At 39.7% G+C, this 19582-nt stretch overlaps 1 protein-coding gene across 1 annotated transcript in view; it reads right to left on the reverse strand.

Annotated features, from left to right (window-relative positions):
- Nucleotides 1-19582, reverse strand: part of MGAM (maltase-glucoamylase) — a 300259-nt gene that overhangs the window by 227440 nt on the left and 53237 nt on the right. Inside the window, exons 15-16 of the mRNA XM_053710109.1 lie at nucleotides 13085-13202; nucleotides 10386-10557 (exon numbers count right to left, since the gene is read on the reverse strand). Coding sequence (XP_053566084.1) covers nucleotides 10386-10557; nucleotides 13085-13202 — 290 coding nt within the window. The remainder of the gene's footprint in view (nucleotides 1-10385; nucleotides 10558-13084; nucleotides 13203-19582) is intronic.

Below are 19582 nucleotides of genomic sequence, written 5' to 3' on the forward strand. Positions count from 1 at the left end.
AACAAGAAGGCTGATGCCCTTTACCGTCAGTTTCATCACTCAAGTGATTCATCTGAAGCTCTTGAACACATCATACCTCCCTCCTGTGTAGTTGCTCAACTGAATACCACCCTTCTTCAAAGACTGCAACGTGCCCAGTCTAGTAAACCTCTTGAAGCCCCTGTGGCTTCCGATATATTTTTTGTACCTCTGAACCTACGCACTCCTGTACTATCCTGGGCTCATGATAGTAAACTCTCAGGACATCCTGGTTTGGCAAGGACTTTTAAGTGTCTTTCCCAACATGTATGGTGTCCTTCTATGACGTCTGATGCTCAGGATCATGTGAAAGCCTGCACAACTTGTGCTGCCAACAAAACTCCCCGATCCTTGCCTCCCTGCTTGCTCCAACCATTGTCCATAACAAAACAACCATGGACATACATAATAGACATGTGCATGGCGAAAAAATTTGGTTCGGATCGATTCGGATTTTTTCGAATTTCGGTTCGGATCCATTCGAATTCGGAAAAATTTTAATCAATTTGGTTTGGATTAGTTTCGGATTTATTCGGATTCGAATAAATTCAGCTGAATTCGGTTTGATTCGGAATTTCAGAAATTTGGTAAGTATTATTTGGGATGTGCTGTATATTAGACTAGTATTATGTACTGTATATTAGGTGAAACCCATAGCAGAGTGATATAACCTTATATACTGTACAATACTAGTGTAATCCATGGCCAGCCGAATCTACCGAATAAATCCAAATAAATCCAAACTAATTCGGATTTATTCGGTAGACTCGGCACTATTTTAATTCGGAAATTCGAATCGATCCGAATCCCGAATTTACCGAATTCGGCCGAATTTCCGAATCGATCTGAAACGAATCACACATATCTAATACATAACAATGGATTTCATTGTGGACCTTCCTCCTTCTGACCACCATACAGTTATCTGGGCTGTGGTGGATCGCTTTTTCAGACTGGCTCATTTTGTACACCAAACAAAACTACCTTCTGCCAAAGAATTATTGTCTCTTTTTCTCTTGCATGTGGTATGACTTCATGGCATTCCTGTGACTATTTTTTCCGACAGAGATCCACAGTTCATCTCTACCTTTTGGAGAGCCTGTTGTTTTGGAACCACTGTTTCCTTTTCTTCTGGCTACCATCCTCAGACCAATGGACTAACTGAGAGAGTAAACCAGGATCTCGAGACCTACCTTAGAGCCTTTTTCAATGCTCTCCATACCAACTGGTTGTTACCCCTAGCTGAGCTGGCAAGAAACACTCATTGGCACTCTTCTCTTTGATGTTCTCCATTTCAAGCCACAGCAGGGTTTCAACCTTGTATCTTCCCTCTTTCTGCTCAGTCCACTGGGGTTCCTACTTCAGATCGACATGTTTCTGAAATGACCACTCATTGTTAACATATTCGCTCTCAGTTACGTTCAGCTGTCTTTATATACAAAAAGTTTGCTGATCATCATAGAGCTTCTGTACGTGCCATCTCGGTAGGTGAACGCGTTTGGTTCTCTACTCGACATATTTGTCTACGTCAACCCTGTCACAAATTAGGGCCTAGGATTATCAGTCCTTATAAAGTCCTCAAAAAACCCTGCGCATAATCCCAGTCTTCCACATCTCACTATAAGCCTTACATCAAGAATAGATATACCCGGCTCCGAGCTCCTCCTCCTTCACTCCTGGTCTGTGGTGACCCTGACTATGAGGTTGCTAAGATCCTGGACTCCAGATACAGGTGCAGACAACTGCAATATTTGGTACATTGGAAGGGTTACTCTGTGGCAGATCATTCCTGAGTACCTGCCTGTGATGTGCATGCTCCATCTTTGGTCTCCAGATTCCATGCTGCTCATACTTTAAGGGCCGACTCTGGTTCCAGGAGGGAACCCTTGAGAGGGGGGCTATGTCATGCTGCACAGCTCTAGCTGTTGCTAGGGATGTGGCACCTGCTGTTCTGCTCGTTGCCTAGGGGGAAGTAGTTTCCTGTCTGTGTACGGCGCTGACATCATCACCGCAGGCTACCTCCATTCCAAAGCCAGTCAGGATCTCCTCTGGCATGAATCCTGCACCTATGTAAGTTACTCTCTTGCTACCTAAGACTACCCAAGTATAGGTGTTTCTTTGTGTGCTCTTGGGTTTGATAGCTTACTGTATTCTGGATTGCCATATTGCTGATGAACTCTGCCTGTCTGACTACTCTGCTTGCTTGACCCCTAAACTACTGGATTGTCTCACTGCTATTGAACTCTGCCTGTCTGGCTACTCTGCTTTCTTAACACCTAAAATACCGGATTGCCTCTCTGTTGATGAACTCTGCATGTCTGACTACTCTGCTTGCTTAATCCTTAAAGTACTGGATTGCCATACTGTTGCCAAAACCTGCCTGTCTGACCATTCAAGTGATTTACCCCTAAACTGCCTTCCGCTGATTCCCTGCCTGTTGCCGCTGCAGACTATCCTGCCTGTAGTGAGTGCCGCTTACCTCATCTTGCGTACTTACTCTGCTCTGGGATATTCCCTATTATTCCGACTCGACACCGGGATAAGAAGACTACTGGCTGAGTTTAGTCTGATAGTAGAATATCCCACAAGCATTACAAAGGTACATTGATAAAATCTTGTTCAAATGGGAAGGCACACAACAAGAATTGGAATCCTTTTAAAAAATACTGAATTATAACAATTTAAACATAATATTAACATATCAGACAAGTCAAACTGAGATATCATTTCTTGATCTGAAAGTAGTTAAGAAAGACGATAGAACTATAGGCACTTACCAATTTAGATAGGACACAGCCACTAACACAATTCTGTTTAGCACCAGTGCCCACTCACCCAGCACCACCAAATCCCTACCAATAGGTGAATTCTTAAGAACTAAAAGAGATTGCTCAGAAGATGAATTATATCAATTGAGAGCAAGGGAATTAGAAAATAGACTTAGCCAGAGAGGATACAGCAATACATATATTAAAAAAAAAAGAAGACAAGAGTTATTAAAATCAGGATAGAAAAACAAGATTGGTGTTGACATATAACTCACAGAGCAAAGACGTCTTTGAAATAGTCTAAAAACATTGGCACATACTACAGTCAGACCATATCCTCAAGGAGTTAATAGGACCAAAGTAAGGTACAGATGAACTAAAAATCTAAAAGATCTAGTAAGCCCAAGCCATTATGTGAGAAAAAAGAAAACTACATCAAAAACAAATATACCATGTGGATCATACCCCTGTGGATCTTGCATTAGCTGTAAACATCTGGGGGGGAAAAATCAATCGAAGATAGATTTGACAAAATACATACTATACAGTCATTTATAAACTGCAACACAACAGGGGTTATTTATGTACTACAGTGCAAATGCCCGAAGCTCTATGTAGCAAGGATGTCACGTAAATTACGAACTACATTGCAAGAACATCTTAGTAATATATAAAAAAAAAAATCTAGAAAAAAAGAAAACAGTCACTTCAGTAGCTTATCATTTCTATAAGTACCATCAATCTAAAGTTGATGGTTTACAACGATTTTGTGTATTACAAAAAATCAGCTTGGGGATAAGAGGAGGAGATATAGAGAAAATATTGCAGCAGAATGAAAACGGATGGATCTATCTGCTAAATTCAGTCCAGCCCCATGGACTAAACGAACACAATAACTATTTCTCCTATCTCTAAATAATCAGAAAGTATATGAATATAACCACACAGAAACTCAATGGTGTATATTAGACATTTTGGAAACATGATACCCAATAAATAGAAATAGATGACAACAACATAAACATAAAGTGAATGTGTTCAAATCCTAAATTCTAATAATGCTTAGAATACAAATCCATTATATCAGAAATAAAGAAGACTGAAGAAGACTGAAAAGACTGAAATGAAATAAATAAGTAAGAATATATCACTAGAGAAGGATTCAAAAACACACTACCTGATAATGCCCCAAACCTGATACTCTTCTACATAGAAAAATCAGACATAGTCTCCCTATATTTTAAAAAAGTAGTTTGATGTACCTACAAACAATATAAGACCTGTATACAAATAATGACAAGCACAGGGAGAGTCAGGTTACAAGAAACTTGTTAACAATATAATTATAACAGTAATAAATACAGCATATTTGGGCACAATATATATCGGACACAATAGTGAGTCAGTTTGAAGATGGAATGCTTATAATAGATGCACTAAGTGCACTGCACAATTAGCTTAAAGATATAGCTACACAGAACAATAAGTACCCAATTAAGAGTATTCACACTAATAGGGATCCAATATCCCCATACTGCCTATTATTGTATGAATTAGGATAACTATTGAAATCACTATTGCAATGTTCACATTATTATCTGGTAAGGAACACAAATTTATTTTTAATCACGGAACCCTCCATTAAAAATAGTTATAAGTTACACTCTATATGTACACATTCATCACACAAATTTCACGATACTTAAAATATAAGCACATCATCTTTCAACATAATAAAATGTAAAAAAGTTAGCATTAACATAATGACCATTATTAAAATAAGTCAATGTAGAATTGATCTTATAAATAACAAGAATATAAGTCTTCATAAATAAGCATTCATTAAAGGAAAAGCAATAGCAACAATGTAGAAAAAATATATCCAATACGGGGTCATGTAGCAAGAATGGGTAATGACATCCAGACTGTGAATGGCTAAAGTGAGATTAATTTGGATAGGTCAAAAGGTCATAACAGGCGGAGTCAGCTGACCCATAAAGAGTCATGGGAAACGTCGCACTCTCACCCTTTTAGAAAGCCAGTCAGTGGCAAAACATGTCAAGGGACAGGAGGGAATCTGTGTAGATTTTAATGTGCAATGAGCTGCTGGTAAATCCACTTAACACAAACCAACATTGATAATAAAATTCTAAGAGGACACGCTGCAAATGTATGCACGTGCCCACTGTTAACTTATAACTAGGTGTGTTGGAATGTGTAGCGCTTTACATCTATAGATGTCCATGTTTGTAAGCAGAGGGGATTGGTGGGCCCCGTAAGTGTAGGCAAGTAGTGGAAGGGGCCCGTTGACCGGATGGGAGGAGAAGGCCCGGGCTGGGTGGAGTCAGCCTAGGTAGGAAGTACAGGTCAGCGTAGGGTGCGGCAGGGCCAGTAAAGAGACTCACCTGGTCGCGGAAGGAGCTCCCGAAGTTTTTTCTGTGGAAGAAGTACCGATGATCGTGTATCATAGAGATCGAGGAGATGCTGGCGAGGATTCGTGCCGTGGCGGATGAGAGAGGGTCATCGTGGATGCAGGACCGGATCACAAGTCTGCTGGGTAACAACGAAGATGTCTTGGAGGAGAGGATGGGGGCAGCTCCGAAAGCAAGACCAGTGCGGTAAACAAGGCCTCCGAATCGGCTCAGCCCAGAGCAGAGGCCTCAAGGGACGCAACGCAGACGGAGCCCAAGCAGGCAGAGGGCGAGGCCGGGTAAGAGATCCGGAGTAGCAGCGGAGATACAGGAGGCTGGGGCAGCGGATGGCACACGGCGGTTAGTGGTGGAGGTGGTAGTGGAGACACAAAGCCGCAGGCCTGTTGGAGGTACGTCACAGGGGGAAATGCACGGCCCGACTGGGCCATTACTATTAGTACCGGGGAACGAGGTGATGTTGGGGGGTATTGGCCTAGGGGCGGGTGATACTAGGGAGGCTAGGGACACTAGCGGGAGCTGTATGTTGCAAATGGAGACAGGCGCAGGTGAGGGGCAGAACAGGGAAACTTTGGCGGCCAAATTTTCAAATGCGGGGGAGGGGATCAGAGGAATGTAGGGAGTAACATGGAGGGCGGTGCCTCGGTAGTTGTCGGTAGCACAGGGGGGAGGGAGTGGAGGGGGATTAGCCCACCATTGCTCCCTGAGAGCATAGGAGGGGATAGCAATGTAAATAGGAGGAATAAACAAGTTATTGGGGACAAGGCCAGAGGGAGAGCAAAAGAAAAGGGCGTGGCAACGAGTCTGCAGTTGCAAAGGCCATGCAGGCCTCTTAAGATTAATGCGGTAGGGAGGGGCATCAATAAAAAAGGGCCCCCTAGTGTGTTTATTGACCCAGTACTTATAGAATCATTCCCTAGCTCATCTGAAGGGGAAGATACGGTCCCAACTTCACCGGACCTCAGGAGGGATAAGCGTAGAACCAGTGGGCAAGGCATTAGGGGGGCCATGCTGATCAAGGGGGAACTGTGGGTGTGGTTAATGTGGGACATGCTTGTGGGGGAAGGTCTGAGGGGAGTACTAACCAGCATATGTCTATAGCAGGTGTGATGGTGTCTAGGTTACAAAGTAATGGGAGTCATGACGACGGTGAGGAGGAGCCTTTCCACCTAGCAGATTCATGGACAGACACTATAAGATTGGATACAGGGGAAGAAGCGGATACCGAACAGCCCAGCAACGGTTATGAGATTGGTAGGTGTGGGCACACAAAGGGGTAGGGGACAGGTGAGTGGGAGGGGCTTACTATACACCAAGGGGGGGCTGTGAGCAGGGGTGGAGGCGCGGGTAAAATTCCAATGGGGCAAAGGGTGCGGACGGCCAGCAAGGCCTGCAACAGGGAAGGGAAGGCGAGAGCAATACTTAAAAAAGGCAATCACTTAGTGGGAAGTCAGTGTAAGAAAATTGGCAATTTAGCGAGAAACACTGTTTTGGGGAGGGGAGTAGTAAGGGAGCAAGGTAGGAGCATGGGTATGGTACCAATGAAAAATACGGTACTGTTATCCAGGGATCATTCAATTGATGTATTACAGATTCCTCGAGAGAGTGGCGGTTCATTAGAACGAGACCCAGTTGTGGAACGGTCTCAGAGTGTGGGAATATATCAGTCGGAAGCAACGGCGGTGACGGCGGTAGCAGGTGAGAACTTGTTCCTTTGCAGTTGAGGGGTGGGGGGCGCAGTGGGGATAACTTGTCAATACAGTTGGTGGAAGGGCTGAGGGCGCTGCTGCGGTCAGTCGAGGCTTCGGCTGTTCCTGCAATCACACAACCGCCGCAAGAAAAGCCTTGGGTCCCTCCGGGGGTAGAAGAGCCTAGGGCGGTCATGGCTAGGACTAATGTGGGGCCTAATATGACCGTCACGGTAGGCAGTGAGGTGTCAGTAATGACTACTGTTCCTGCAGTTGCGCAATAGGCGTTTGCTGAACCCTCGGAGCTGCGAATGGCGGATACGGCTATGGCTCGGTCATGCCTGTGTTCTATTGGTCCGTTAGGGCAAAGATCTAAGCCAGAGAATATATAGAATTGTTTTCCTTGCTCCCTATGGAGCAGTCTTTTGAAGTGTCCGATGAGTCTAAGAAGGACAGCGTTAAGAAGGAGGAGGATGAGAGGAAGAAGCGGTATAGGAAGCTCCCCAAAACCTTTTCTAATTGGTTTCAGGCATTTGTAATTTACGCCAGTGTTATGGCAGAGAGGTTTCCGGAGCATGGAGCTCCCATGTTCTGTTATTTGGATGAAATCGCTGCAGCTGTTGCAGTATCAATTTTGGGCAGTGTTGGCTAGGGCTTTGGGTATCGTGGGATGCAATCCAAAGGAATTCAGCTCACATTCCTTTAGAATAGGTGCAGCAACTGAGGCAGCCGCTTTGGGTTTGGGGGAAGAGGTAGTAAAAGGGGTGGGGAGGTGGTCATCCAATTGTTTCCGGACATACGTCCGTCCTCATTTGTTGCCTTAAAACTCATGCAGTATGTTTTCCGCCCCTCTTTTTTCAGATCCGTTGCAGGTTTGGTTGGTGGGCCACTCCTTTATTTACTGGGCACAAAGGGCAGCAGGGTCCAAGGAGGATGGCCTGCAGCTAGGATTTCAAAAGAAAAAAGAGGTTTTGTGGTGGTTTGGTATTCGGGGATTGCGATGGGAACAGGTCGTGTCTTCCATTGTGGGTTATGCAAGGCATTTTCCTCATCCCAACATTCTGGTGATTCATGTCGGGGGCAATAATCTGGGTTCCCTGCCACAAAAAGAACTAGTCAGGAGGATTAAGAGGGATTTGTCACGGTTACGGGAGTTATTTCCTGGATTGCTGATCGTGTGGTCCACAATGGTGCCACGATTACATTGGAGAGCGGCCTGGGATCAAAGTAGGTTAGATAACAGCAGGCGGAAGGTGAACAAATTGATCGCGACATTCATGAAGAAGATTAACGGTGCAGTGATCCATCATGAGGACCTAGAGGATGTGGGAAAAGGTGAATTTTATTTACAAGACGGAGTTCATTTAAACAAATTTGGAATACGGCTTTTCATTCTGGCCATTCGTGAGAAACTACAATTGCTGATGTGAGGGGTGGTGGAACTGGGGAAGTGGTGACTTCCCAGTTTGTGGCGGTGTGCTAGCATCATCAATTGTCAGACCAAGGCATAAAATGTCTTGCGAGGTCCAGTTGAGCGAAAAGACGGCCTGGTCTGGCAGTGATGAAGGATTAACCCTGGGGTGGGTAAAAGGCATGTAAAAATGATGCTAGCGCATAAAGAGTTTGGGATTTGTTGTGTATTATTGCACTTTTTATTTATTATGTTATTTAAGTTTATGTTAAGTTAATAAACAAGCTGTGGCCAGAATTTTTATACCACAATTTTTGTGTCTGTCAATTATTTCGTAAAGTGTTAAGGTAATAAATTATGTGCTATGTGGGGGCCGGTAATGGACGACTCAGTAGGTCATAGTGGACCCCGTAAGCGTAGGTACGTAGTGGGAGGGGCCCGTTGACCGGATGGGAGGAGAAGGCCCGGTCGGTGGGTGAAGTCAGCCCAGGAAGGAAGTACAGGTCAGCATAGGGCGCAGCAGGGCCAGTAAAGAGACTTACCTGTTTGCGGAAGGAGCTCCCGAAGTTTCACTCCCTCCCAATTTAATTTAAAGTTCTTATGATTGGTTGAAAAGTCACTGTCAGTGGGGGGCGGTGTGCTAGCATCATCAATTGTCAGACCAAGGCATAAAATGGCTGGTGGTTAGCCTCCCAAGGGGTGGGGAGAGATAGGTAATTTGCTTCTTGGGCACGGGGTCCCTTGGAGCTGGTATCAGGTGGATGGAACGGATTTAGCGCCTTGCGAGGTCCAGTTGAGCGAAAAGACGGCCTGGTCTGGCGGTGATGAAGGATTAACCCTGGGGTTGGTATAAGGCATGTAAAAATGATGCTAGCGCATAAAGAGTTGGGGATTTGTTGTGTATTATTGCACTTTTTATTTATTATGTTTTTTAAGTTAATGTTAAGTTAATAAACAGGCTATGGCCAGAATTTTTATACCACAATTTACGTGTCTGTCAATTATTTCGTAAAGTGTTAAGGTAATAAATTATGTGCTATGTGGGGGCCGGTAATGGACGACTCAGTAGGTCATAAGCTAGTCTCATGAGCAGTATTTCAATGAGAGCAGTTATGCAGGGAGCCAGTGAATGCAGCATATGATATTCTAATAATTACATGTGTTTCTTCAATGGTAGCAGTGAATATAACCAAATTAATTTAAACAGTTAGCATTTAAAGAGCCTAATTTTGATATTGCAGACAGATAAGCTTTGCAACCAATACAATAAGGTTATTTTAACTCTGGTGTTCTGGGATATGATATATTCTACCTCTATTTAGCAACATAATTATTCCACTCATGTGTATATCACTAATGAGCAGACTTGCTTAGAACCACATTTATTTACAGGCCAAGGATTAAAATCCACAGTCTAGATCTGTATTGATATGTGTATTTTTCAAAATAACCCTAGTTAAGCTTACTGACGTTAAACACATGATTTACTTACCAGCTTTAACTTCTTTGTGTTTTTAAGTGTGTGTGTTTTACATTTTGTAATCATTTTAATAAAGGCTATATTTTAAACAGCGTATCTCTGCCACAATATCATTGCTCTATACTTAATATAGCCTATAAGGAATGTGAGTGCTCCCTAAGTGTACATACCATCAGTTCAGAACTGATTAAATAAAAATAAGTAAACAAGTGGCAGCAGCAAAAACCAACCTCTTAGTTGGTATGGGAGAAAGAGAGCACAGCCCTTTGTAAATGCTGTTTCTACAACTCCTTTTATGAGAAAGGCAGAGAGAGAGGGGGGGGGGCATAAGACTATGGATTTGTGGCAATAGTTGTTTTGTCACAACTTGTATAATACTATTTTATTTTTCTATAATACTCTTGCAGTTTCTACTCTAAAGTTATTGTGTAAATATTTAGTATTTATCTATGTATATGTGTGTTGACTGTCAAAGTCGCATCCAGTTGGCAATAAAATAGATCATGTTGTTCTACAGATATAAACACAATTTAGTACTAATTCCTATAGATGACCATTTGTTTTGTTGGCTTATTTATGTAATGTGCTTACATAAGGTATTCCAAAAAGACCAAACTCAAGCATTCCTGGTATAGCCCATTTAATATCATTCCAGTTGGCAGCATTATCTCCAAGCCAATGTCCTGAATGTTTGCCTGATCCAGCAAATGTAGACCGTGAAAATATGATACTTCTTTTTCCAGGGAAAACAGCTTTGATGGCTCTGAAATTGAAAAGTAATTAGAATATGTAGGTTTCTGTAACTGCTTGCATAATTATGTTTATGTTATGATTATAGCTTGCTTTCAGTAAACCTCTGCAAAACTACAAGAAAAGCAAAAATTTTATGGATTTCTTTGCATAACAAAATATAAATAAGCTGCAATCATAAAACATAGCATGAATGCAAATTAAACAAAGATGCAAACAAATGCAGTCTCTGTATTTTGGTAGGTGTATAATTATAATATTTATGATTTGTTAAAAAGGTATCCTAATTAACTGCATGTCTTTAGGAAGGGGGAAAAATGGAATACAGAATGGCAGAATTCCAAAACTCCTAGATGAAGATTAATCAGATACCCCTTGACTTGTTAGCTGACTTGTCTTAGTTAAAGGGACAGTCAAGTCAAAAAAAAACTTACATTTTTCAAATTATTTTCAAATAGGGCATGTAATTTTAAACAACTTTCCAATTTACTTTTATCACCAATTTTGCTTTGTTTCTTGGTATTCTTAGTTGAAAGCTAAACCTAGGATGTTCATATGCTAAATTCTGCTAATAACTGGGGAATGGGTAATAAAGGGATTATCTATCTTTTTAAACAAAAAAATCTGGTGTTGACTGTGCCTTTAAGCCCCATGATGTGACACTAATAATTGCACTACTGCTAATCCACCAGTCAAAGCATAATTGGCTATTCTAGCAAGATAAAAGGAAGTATGTTTAAAAGTTTTATCAGTTGGCTAGTTTGTAAGAAATCCTCTTCACTAATAGCAAACAAAAATGTCATAATGAAATCCCTGTTCTAAATAAAAAAAGCACTTTATTGCAGGTTTTGCAGACATATGTACAGGTGGCCCTCTGTTTACAACGGTTCAATTTACACCGTTTCAGAATAACAACCTTTTTTTCCAGTCATGTGACTGCTATTGAAAAGCATTGAGAAGCAGTGCATTTATTAAAATAGCCAGTTGGTGGAGCTGTCCGCTTGTGTTGCCGCAAAGCCAAGAAAGCTGAAATTAATCAGTTTAACTAGACCTGAGCTATCGAGCAGATTGCAAAGGAACAAGATCTTCCTGTCTATAAATCAGTCCAGATTGGAATGCATAGAAAGAACTGTTTGCAGAAAAATGCAAGTGAAGTCTGTGTTGTGTGATTATTTTATTAGGTTTATAATGCTGTTTAGCAAATGTTTTTGTTCATTTAACTTAGTTTAATTATATATTCTGTGTTGTGTGATTATTTTATTAGGTTTATAATGCTGTTTAGCATTTAAAGTCTTCATTTCAAAGCTTTAAAAAATAATGTATTAGGTATTACTTATGACAATTTTGAGAGGGGCCTGGAACCTAACTCCCTCACTTCCCATTGACTTACGTTATAAACTGGGTTTCGATTTACAACCATTTCTTCTGGAACCTAACCCCGGCGTAAACTGAGGGCTACCTGTATCTATTCACCAGTAAAACTATGGAAGTTCATGTCATCCAACAGTTGAATATAAATTGTGTACAAACATGCAGTTCCTACAAGTTTTTAGAATTAAAATAAACAGCTTCAACATAACATTTATCATGAAAAAATACATTTAATTGCCTTTTAGCTCATATGCTAGATACATTTTTTTACTTGATATAAGCAAAAATGAGCCTGAGAATAGTAAGTAGGTGTTATTTTTTTAAATTATGGGCTAGATTACAAATGCTTTTTTTTCCCCACTAATCCGCAAACTTCGGATATTGCAACCGCGTTAACGTCTTCTCCCCATAGAATTCAATAAAATAAAACTAACATTTATTGCTTGTGCACTAACTTGATATGCATTAGACCTACAGCACTTCTTCACATAGCAGAAAATATTATTTTTATTTTGAGATATATATATATATATCATGATTTTTTGTAAAATATATATCAATACCTATATATCTATATGAATATATAGTCATAGTTACAGTATATATATATATATATATATATATATATTTTTTAAATCTATTTAGAAATACAAAGAACAATTAAATATTAAAGACACAAGTGTAAAGTTTTAGTTTTTAGAAATGACTCAAATTTCTTTAAAATAATGGGCACTGCCATGTTGAAACCTAGGTCTCCCCTTACATATGTCTTCTTTTGAGGACAATTAGTGACAGATATAAAATAGTCAAAAGAATAGGGTATGTGAACAAGGCTAAAAGTGTTTCCACACAGACTTTGTTTGCACACTATATTTTATTGTCTGTTTTAAATATGTCCTAATTGTCATCAGCAGAAGATACAAATAAGAAGAAACCTAGGTTTCAACATGGCGGTGCTTATTACTTTATAGAAACTCAGTGGAATTAAGAAAAAAATATTTTCAGATTTAAGTTACAGGAAAAGGGGATACAATAAATAATGAATGTATATTGCAAGTTTGTTTATTGCACATAATTAAACATTTTATATTACAATTTCAAACATTTTAATTTCCCTTTAAAAGAAATGGGAATACACAATATAAATTATTGAAAATGGTCTTTCTTACTCTTCTGTAGAAAGAATCATTGAATATCCATACAAGCTGTGAACATCATAATGTAATCCCCACTTTTGCTTTGCATCCATGCAAAGTGTCTTGGAATACATGACTCTGTCCAGAATTGCTGTTGAGCAAAGAAAAAAATAATAATTTATGTTTTAATGTGTGAGAATCTGCTTGACTGTAAGAGATTCTATATTACATGCATCCAATGCTAACTAGTTTTGTAAACATCCTAATCTGAGATGACTGAATTGCAAATTTGTAAATTCTTTGACAAAGAGTCCTGCTCTTTTCACTAAGGCTATTTTAATGAACACTATAGTTCATGGGAATCAATAAGTCAAGCAGCAGACAAACTGTGCTATTAACCTTTACAATCACTATTAAAACATTTTGGAAACACTGTGGACTAGTAATTAAAGCCTGGTAGCAGTTTGGTATGAGAAGATGTTGAAGCAAATAATAGAATGTTAGCAAAGAGAAATAGGCTGGGTCAAACTATCACTGAACAATAATTATGATGCATATAACTGCAAAACATGCTGTATACAAATGTTCATAATTAAAACCTACACAACCCAAAATTATTTTTGAAATAAAAATAAAAAAAAGCTGTTCTCTTAATCAACTCTAAATTGGTTTAACACCATGGCTCTCATTTATTTTGCTGCAAGAGTACAAGGTTTCTAGCCAAGGGTTCAGTGAAAATATTTTTGCTTCCCCTACTCTTGATCAACCAATTGTGTAAGAGCAATTGGTCAATCATCGTGGTTCACTGGTGTCCAACAATATGAAAAACTCATTTTAATAAAGTGTTAAATAGATTTCCTATAAGTAAACTAATTGTATCTATATTTATATTTTGTGGCATTAAGTATTTATTCATAACCTTAACTTACTGTGCATAAGTTATCCTTTATTTTAAAGTAATGGTAAACCTTAACTAATCAAATGCCATATATGTAATCTTTGCCATTAAAAATGTATATGTGTAGCTTTTTTTTTTGTTTTTAATCCATCTGTGAAAGGGTTAAATTAGTTCATATAGTAATGCTTCTATTGCAATGTTTTGCCAGCCCACTTAGATTAACTGTTTTTTTATGACAATTCCAGTGAACATCCAATAAACATGTGTGTCATGTGACAATCTTGAAGTCCAGTCCCTTTAAAGCCCTTAGAAAGCCTATGTAGAGAGTAGGTGGGAGTGTTCTATACATCATAATCCAGCCAAAAGAGGAAATGAAGGGGGACTGAGGAACAGACAATACCAATTAGGATTATAAATCTTTTATTATAAAATATATATACACTTATGAAAAAAATAATAATTATGTGGTTGTACTTGCTAACTAATATATATTTCTTTCATGTAATTAGCAAGAGTCCATGAGCTAGTGACGTATGGGATATACATTCCTACCAGGAGGGGCAAAGTTTCCCAAACCTCAAAATGCCTATAAATACACCCCTCACCACACCCACAAATCAGTTTTACAAACTTTGCCTCCTATGGAGGTGGTGAAGTTTGTGCTAGATTCTACGTTGATATGCGCTCCGCAACAGGTTGGAGCCCGGTTTTCCTCTCAGCGTGCAGTGAATGTCAGAGGGATGTGAGGAGAGTATTGCCTATTTGAATGCAATGATCTCCTTCTACGGGGTCTATTTCATAGGTTCTCTGTTATCGGTCGTAGAGATTCATCTCTTACCTCCCTTTTCAGATCGACGATATACTCTTATATATATACCATTACCTCTGCTGATTTTCGTTTCAGTACTGGTTTGGCTTTCTACAACATGTAGACGAGTGTCCTGGGGTAAGTAAGCCTTATTTTCTGTGACACTCTAAGCTATGGTTGGGCGCTTTTTTTATAAAGTTCTAAATATATGTATTCAAACATTTATTTGCCTTGTCTCAGGATGTTCAACATTCCTTATTTTCAGACAGTCAGTTTCATATTTGGGATAATGCATTTGAATCAATAATTTTTTCTTACCTTAAAAAATTTGACTTTTTCCCTGTGGGCTGTTAGGCTCGCGGGGGCTGAAAATGCTTCATTTTATTGCGTCATTCTTGGCGCAGACTTTTTTGGCGCAAAAAATCTTTTCTGTTTCCGGCGTCATACGTGTCGCCGGAAGTTGCGTCATTTTTTGACGTTCTTTTGCGCCAAAAATGTCGGCGTTCCGGATGTAGCGTCATTTTTGGCGCCAAAAGCATTTAGGCGCCAAATAATGTGGGTGTCTTATTTGGCGCTAAGAAAATATGGGCGTCGCTTTTGTCTCCACATTATTTAAGTCTCATTTTTCATTGCTTCTGGTTGCTAGAAGCTTGTTCTTTGGCATTTTTTCCCATTCCTGAAACTGTCATTTAAGGAATTTGATCAATTTTGCTTTATATGTTGTTTTTTCTCTTACATATTGCAAGATGTCTCATGTTGCATCTGAGTCAGAAGATACTTCAGGAAAACCGCTGCCTGGTGCTGGAACTACCAAAGCTAAGTGTATCTGCTGTAAACTTTTGGTAGCTGTTCCTCCAGCTGTTGTTTGTATTAAATGTCATGACAAACTTGTTAATGCAGAAAATATTTCCTTTAGTAAAATACCATTACCTGTTGCAGTTCCATCAACATCTAATATTCAGAGTGTTCCTGATAACATAAGAGATTTTGTTTCTGAATCTATTAAGAAGGCTATGTCTGTAATTCCTCCTTCTAGTAAACATAAAAAGTCTTTTAAAACTTCTCTTTATCCAGATGAATTTTTAAATGAACATCATCATTCTGATTCTAATGATTCTTCTGGTTCAGAGGATTCTGTTTCAGAGGTTGATGCTGATAAATCTTCATATTTATTTAAAATGGAATTTATTCGTTCTTTACTTAAATAAGTCCTAATTGCATTAGAAATTGAGGATTCTGGTCCTCTTGATACTAAATCTAAAAGTTTAGACAAGGTATTTAAATCTCCTGTAGTTATTCCAGAAGTTTTTCCTGTTCCTGGTGCTATTTCTGAAGTAATTTCCAGGGAATGGAATAATTTGGGTAATTCATTTACTCCTTCTAAACGTTTTAAGCAATTATATCCTGTGCCGTCTGACAGATTAGAGTTTTGGGACAAAATCCCTAAAGTTGATGGGGCTATCTCTACCCTTGCTAAACGTACTACTATTCCTACGGCAGATGGTACTTCCTTTAAGGATCCTTTAGATAGGAAAATTGAATCCTTTCTGAGAAAAGCTTATTTGTGTTCAGGTAATCTTCTTAGACCTGCTATATCTTTGGCGGATGTTGCTGCAGCTTCAACTTTTTGGTTGGAAACTTTAGCGCAACAAGTAACAGATCATGATTCTCATAACATTATTATTCTTCTTCAACATGCTAATAATTTTATCTGTGATGCCATTTTTGATATTATCAGAGTTGATGTCAGATTTATGTCTCTAGCTATTTTAGCTAGAAGAGCTTTATGGCTTAAAACTTGGAATGCTGATATGTCTTCTAAATCGTCTCTACTTTCCCTTTCTTTCCAGGGTAATAAATTATTTGGTTCTCAGTTGGATTCTATTATCTCAACTGTTACTGGTGGGAAAGGAACTTTTTTACCACAGGATAAAAAATCTAAGGGTAAAAACAGGGCTAATAATCATTTTCGTTTCAACAAAGAACAAAAGCCTGATCCTTCATCCTCAGGAGCAGTTTCAGTTTGGAAACCATCTCCAGTCTGGAATAAATCCAAGCCTTCTAGGAAAGCAAAGCCAGCTTCTAAGTCCACATGAAGGTGCGGCCCTCATTCCAGCTCAGCTGGTAGGGGGCAGATTACGTTTTTTCAAAGAAATTTGGATCAATTCTGTTCACAATCTTTGGATTCAGAACATTATTTCAGAAGGGTACAGAATTGGTTTCAAGATAAGACCTCCTGCAAAGAGATTCTTTCTTTCCCGTGTCCCAGTAAACCCAGCGAAAGCTCAAGCATTTCTGAAATGTGTTTCAAATCTAGAGTTGGCTGGAGTAATTATGCCAGTTCCAGTTCTGGAACAGGGGCTGGGGTTTTATTCGAATCTCTTCATTGTACCAAAGAAGGAGAATTCCTTCAGACCAGTTCTGGATCTAAAAATATTGAATCGTTATGTAAGGATACCAACATTCAAAATGGTAACTGTAAGGACTATCCTGCCTTTTTTTCAGCAAGGGCATTATATGTCTACAATAGATTTACAGGATGCATATCTGCATATTCCGATTCATCCAGCTCACTATCAGTTTCTGAGATTCTCTTTCCTAGACAAGCATTACCATTTTGTGGCTCTGCCGTTTGGCCTAGCAACAGCTCCAAAATTTTTTACAAAGGTTCTCGGTGCCCTTCTATCTGTAATCAGAGAACAGGGTATTGTGGTATTTCCTTATTTGGACGATATCTTGGTACTTGCTCAGTCTTCACATTTAGCAGAATTTCATACGAATCGACTTTTGTTGTTTCTTCAAAATCATGGTTGGAGGATCAATTCACTAAAAAGTTAATTGATTCCTCAGACAAGGGTAACCTTTTTGGGTTTCCAGATAGATTCAGTGTCCATGACTCTGTCTTTGACAGACAAGAGACGTCTAAAATTGATTTCAGCTTGTCGAAACCTTCAGTCACAATCATTCCCTTCGGTAGCCTTATGCATGGAAATTCTAGGTCTTATGACTGCTGCATCGGACACGATCCCCTTTGCTCGTTTTCACATGCGACCTCTTCAGCTCTGTATGCTGAACCAATGGTGCAGGGATTACTCAAAGATATCTCAATTAATATCTTTAAAACCGATTGTACGACACTCTCTGACGTGGTGGACAGATCACCATCGTTTAGTTCAGGGGGCTTCTTTTGTTCTTCCGACCTGGACTGTAATTTCAACAGATGCAAGTCTTACAGGTTGGGGAGCTGTGTGGGGGTCTCTGACAGCACAAGGGGTTTGGGAATCTCAGGAGGTGAGATTACCGATCAATATTTTGGAACTCCGTGCAATTTTCAGAGCTCTTCAGTCTTGGCCTCTTCTGAAGAGAGAATCGTTCATTTGTTTTCAGACAGACAATGTCACAACTGTGGCATACATCAATCATCAAGGATCAAGGAGGGACTCACAGTCCTCTGGCTATGAAAGAAGTATCTCGAATTCTGGTTTGGGTGGAATCCAGCTCCTGTCTAATCTCTGCGGTTCAAATTCCAGGAATAGACAATTGGGAAGCGGATTATCTCAGTCGCCAAACGTTGCATCCGGGCGAATGGTCTCTTCACCCAGAGGTATTTCTTCAGATTGTTCAAATGTGGGAACTTCCAGAAATAGATCTGATGGCTTCTCATCTAAACAAGAAACTTCCCAGGTATCTGTCCAGATCCCGGGATCCTCAGGCGGAGGCAGTGGATGCATTATCACTTCCTTGGAAGTATCATCCTGCCTATATCTTTCCGCCTCTAGTTCTTCTTCCAAGAGTAATCTCCAAGATTCTGAAGGAATGCTAGTTTGTTCTGCTGGTAGCTCCAGCATGGCCTCACAGGTTTTGGTATGCGGATCTTGTCCGGATGGCCTCTTGCCAACCGTGGACTCTTCCGTTAAGACCAGACCTTCTGTCGCAAGGTCCTTTTTTCCATCAGGATCTCAAATCCTTAAATTTAAAGGTATGGAGATTGAACGCTTGATTCTTGGTCAAAGAGGTTTCTCTGACTCTGTGATTAATACTATGTTACAGGCTCGTAAATCTGTATCTAGAGAGATATATTATAGAGTCTGGAAGACTTATATTTCTTGGTGTCTTTCTCATCATTTTTCCTGGCATTCTTTTAGAATTCTGAGAATTTTACAGTTTCTTCAGGATGGTTTAGATAAAGGTTTGTCCGCAAGTTCCTTGAAAGGTCAAATCTCTGCTCTTTCTGTTCTTTTTCACAGAAAGATTGCTAATCTTCTTGATATTCATTGTTTTGTACAAGCCTTGGTTCGTATAAAACCTGTCATTAAGTCAATTTCTCCTCCTTGGAGTTTGAATTTGGTTCTGGGGGCTCTTCAAGCTCCTCCGTTTGAACCTATGCATTCATTGGACATTAAATTACTTTCTTGGAAAGTTTTGTTCCTTTTGGCCATCTCTTCTGCCAGAACAGTCTCTGAATTGTCTGCTCTTTCTTGTCAGTCTCCTTTTCTGATTTTTCATCAGGATAAGGCAGTGTTGCGAACTTCTTTTGAATTTTTACCTAAGGTTGTGAATTCCAACAACATTAGTAGAGAAATTGTAGTTCCTTCATTATGCCCTAATCCTAAGAATTCTAAGGAGAAATCATTGCATTCTTTGGATGTTGTTAGAGCTTTGAAATATTATGTTGAAGCTACTAAGACTTTCCGAAAGACTTCTAGTCTATTTGTCATCTTTTCCGGTTCTAGAAAAGGCCAGAAAGCTTCTGCCATTTCTTTGGCATCTTGGTTGAAATCTTTAATTCATCATGCCTATGTTGAGTCGGGTAAAACTCCGCCTC

This window comes from Bombina bombina, chromosome 4 (assembly GCF_027579735.1).
Source record: "Bombina bombina isolate aBomBom1 chromosome 4, aBomBom1.pri, whole genome shotgun sequence".
NCBI lineage: Eukaryota > Metazoa > Chordata > Amphibia > Anura > Bombinatoridae > Bombina > Bombina bombina.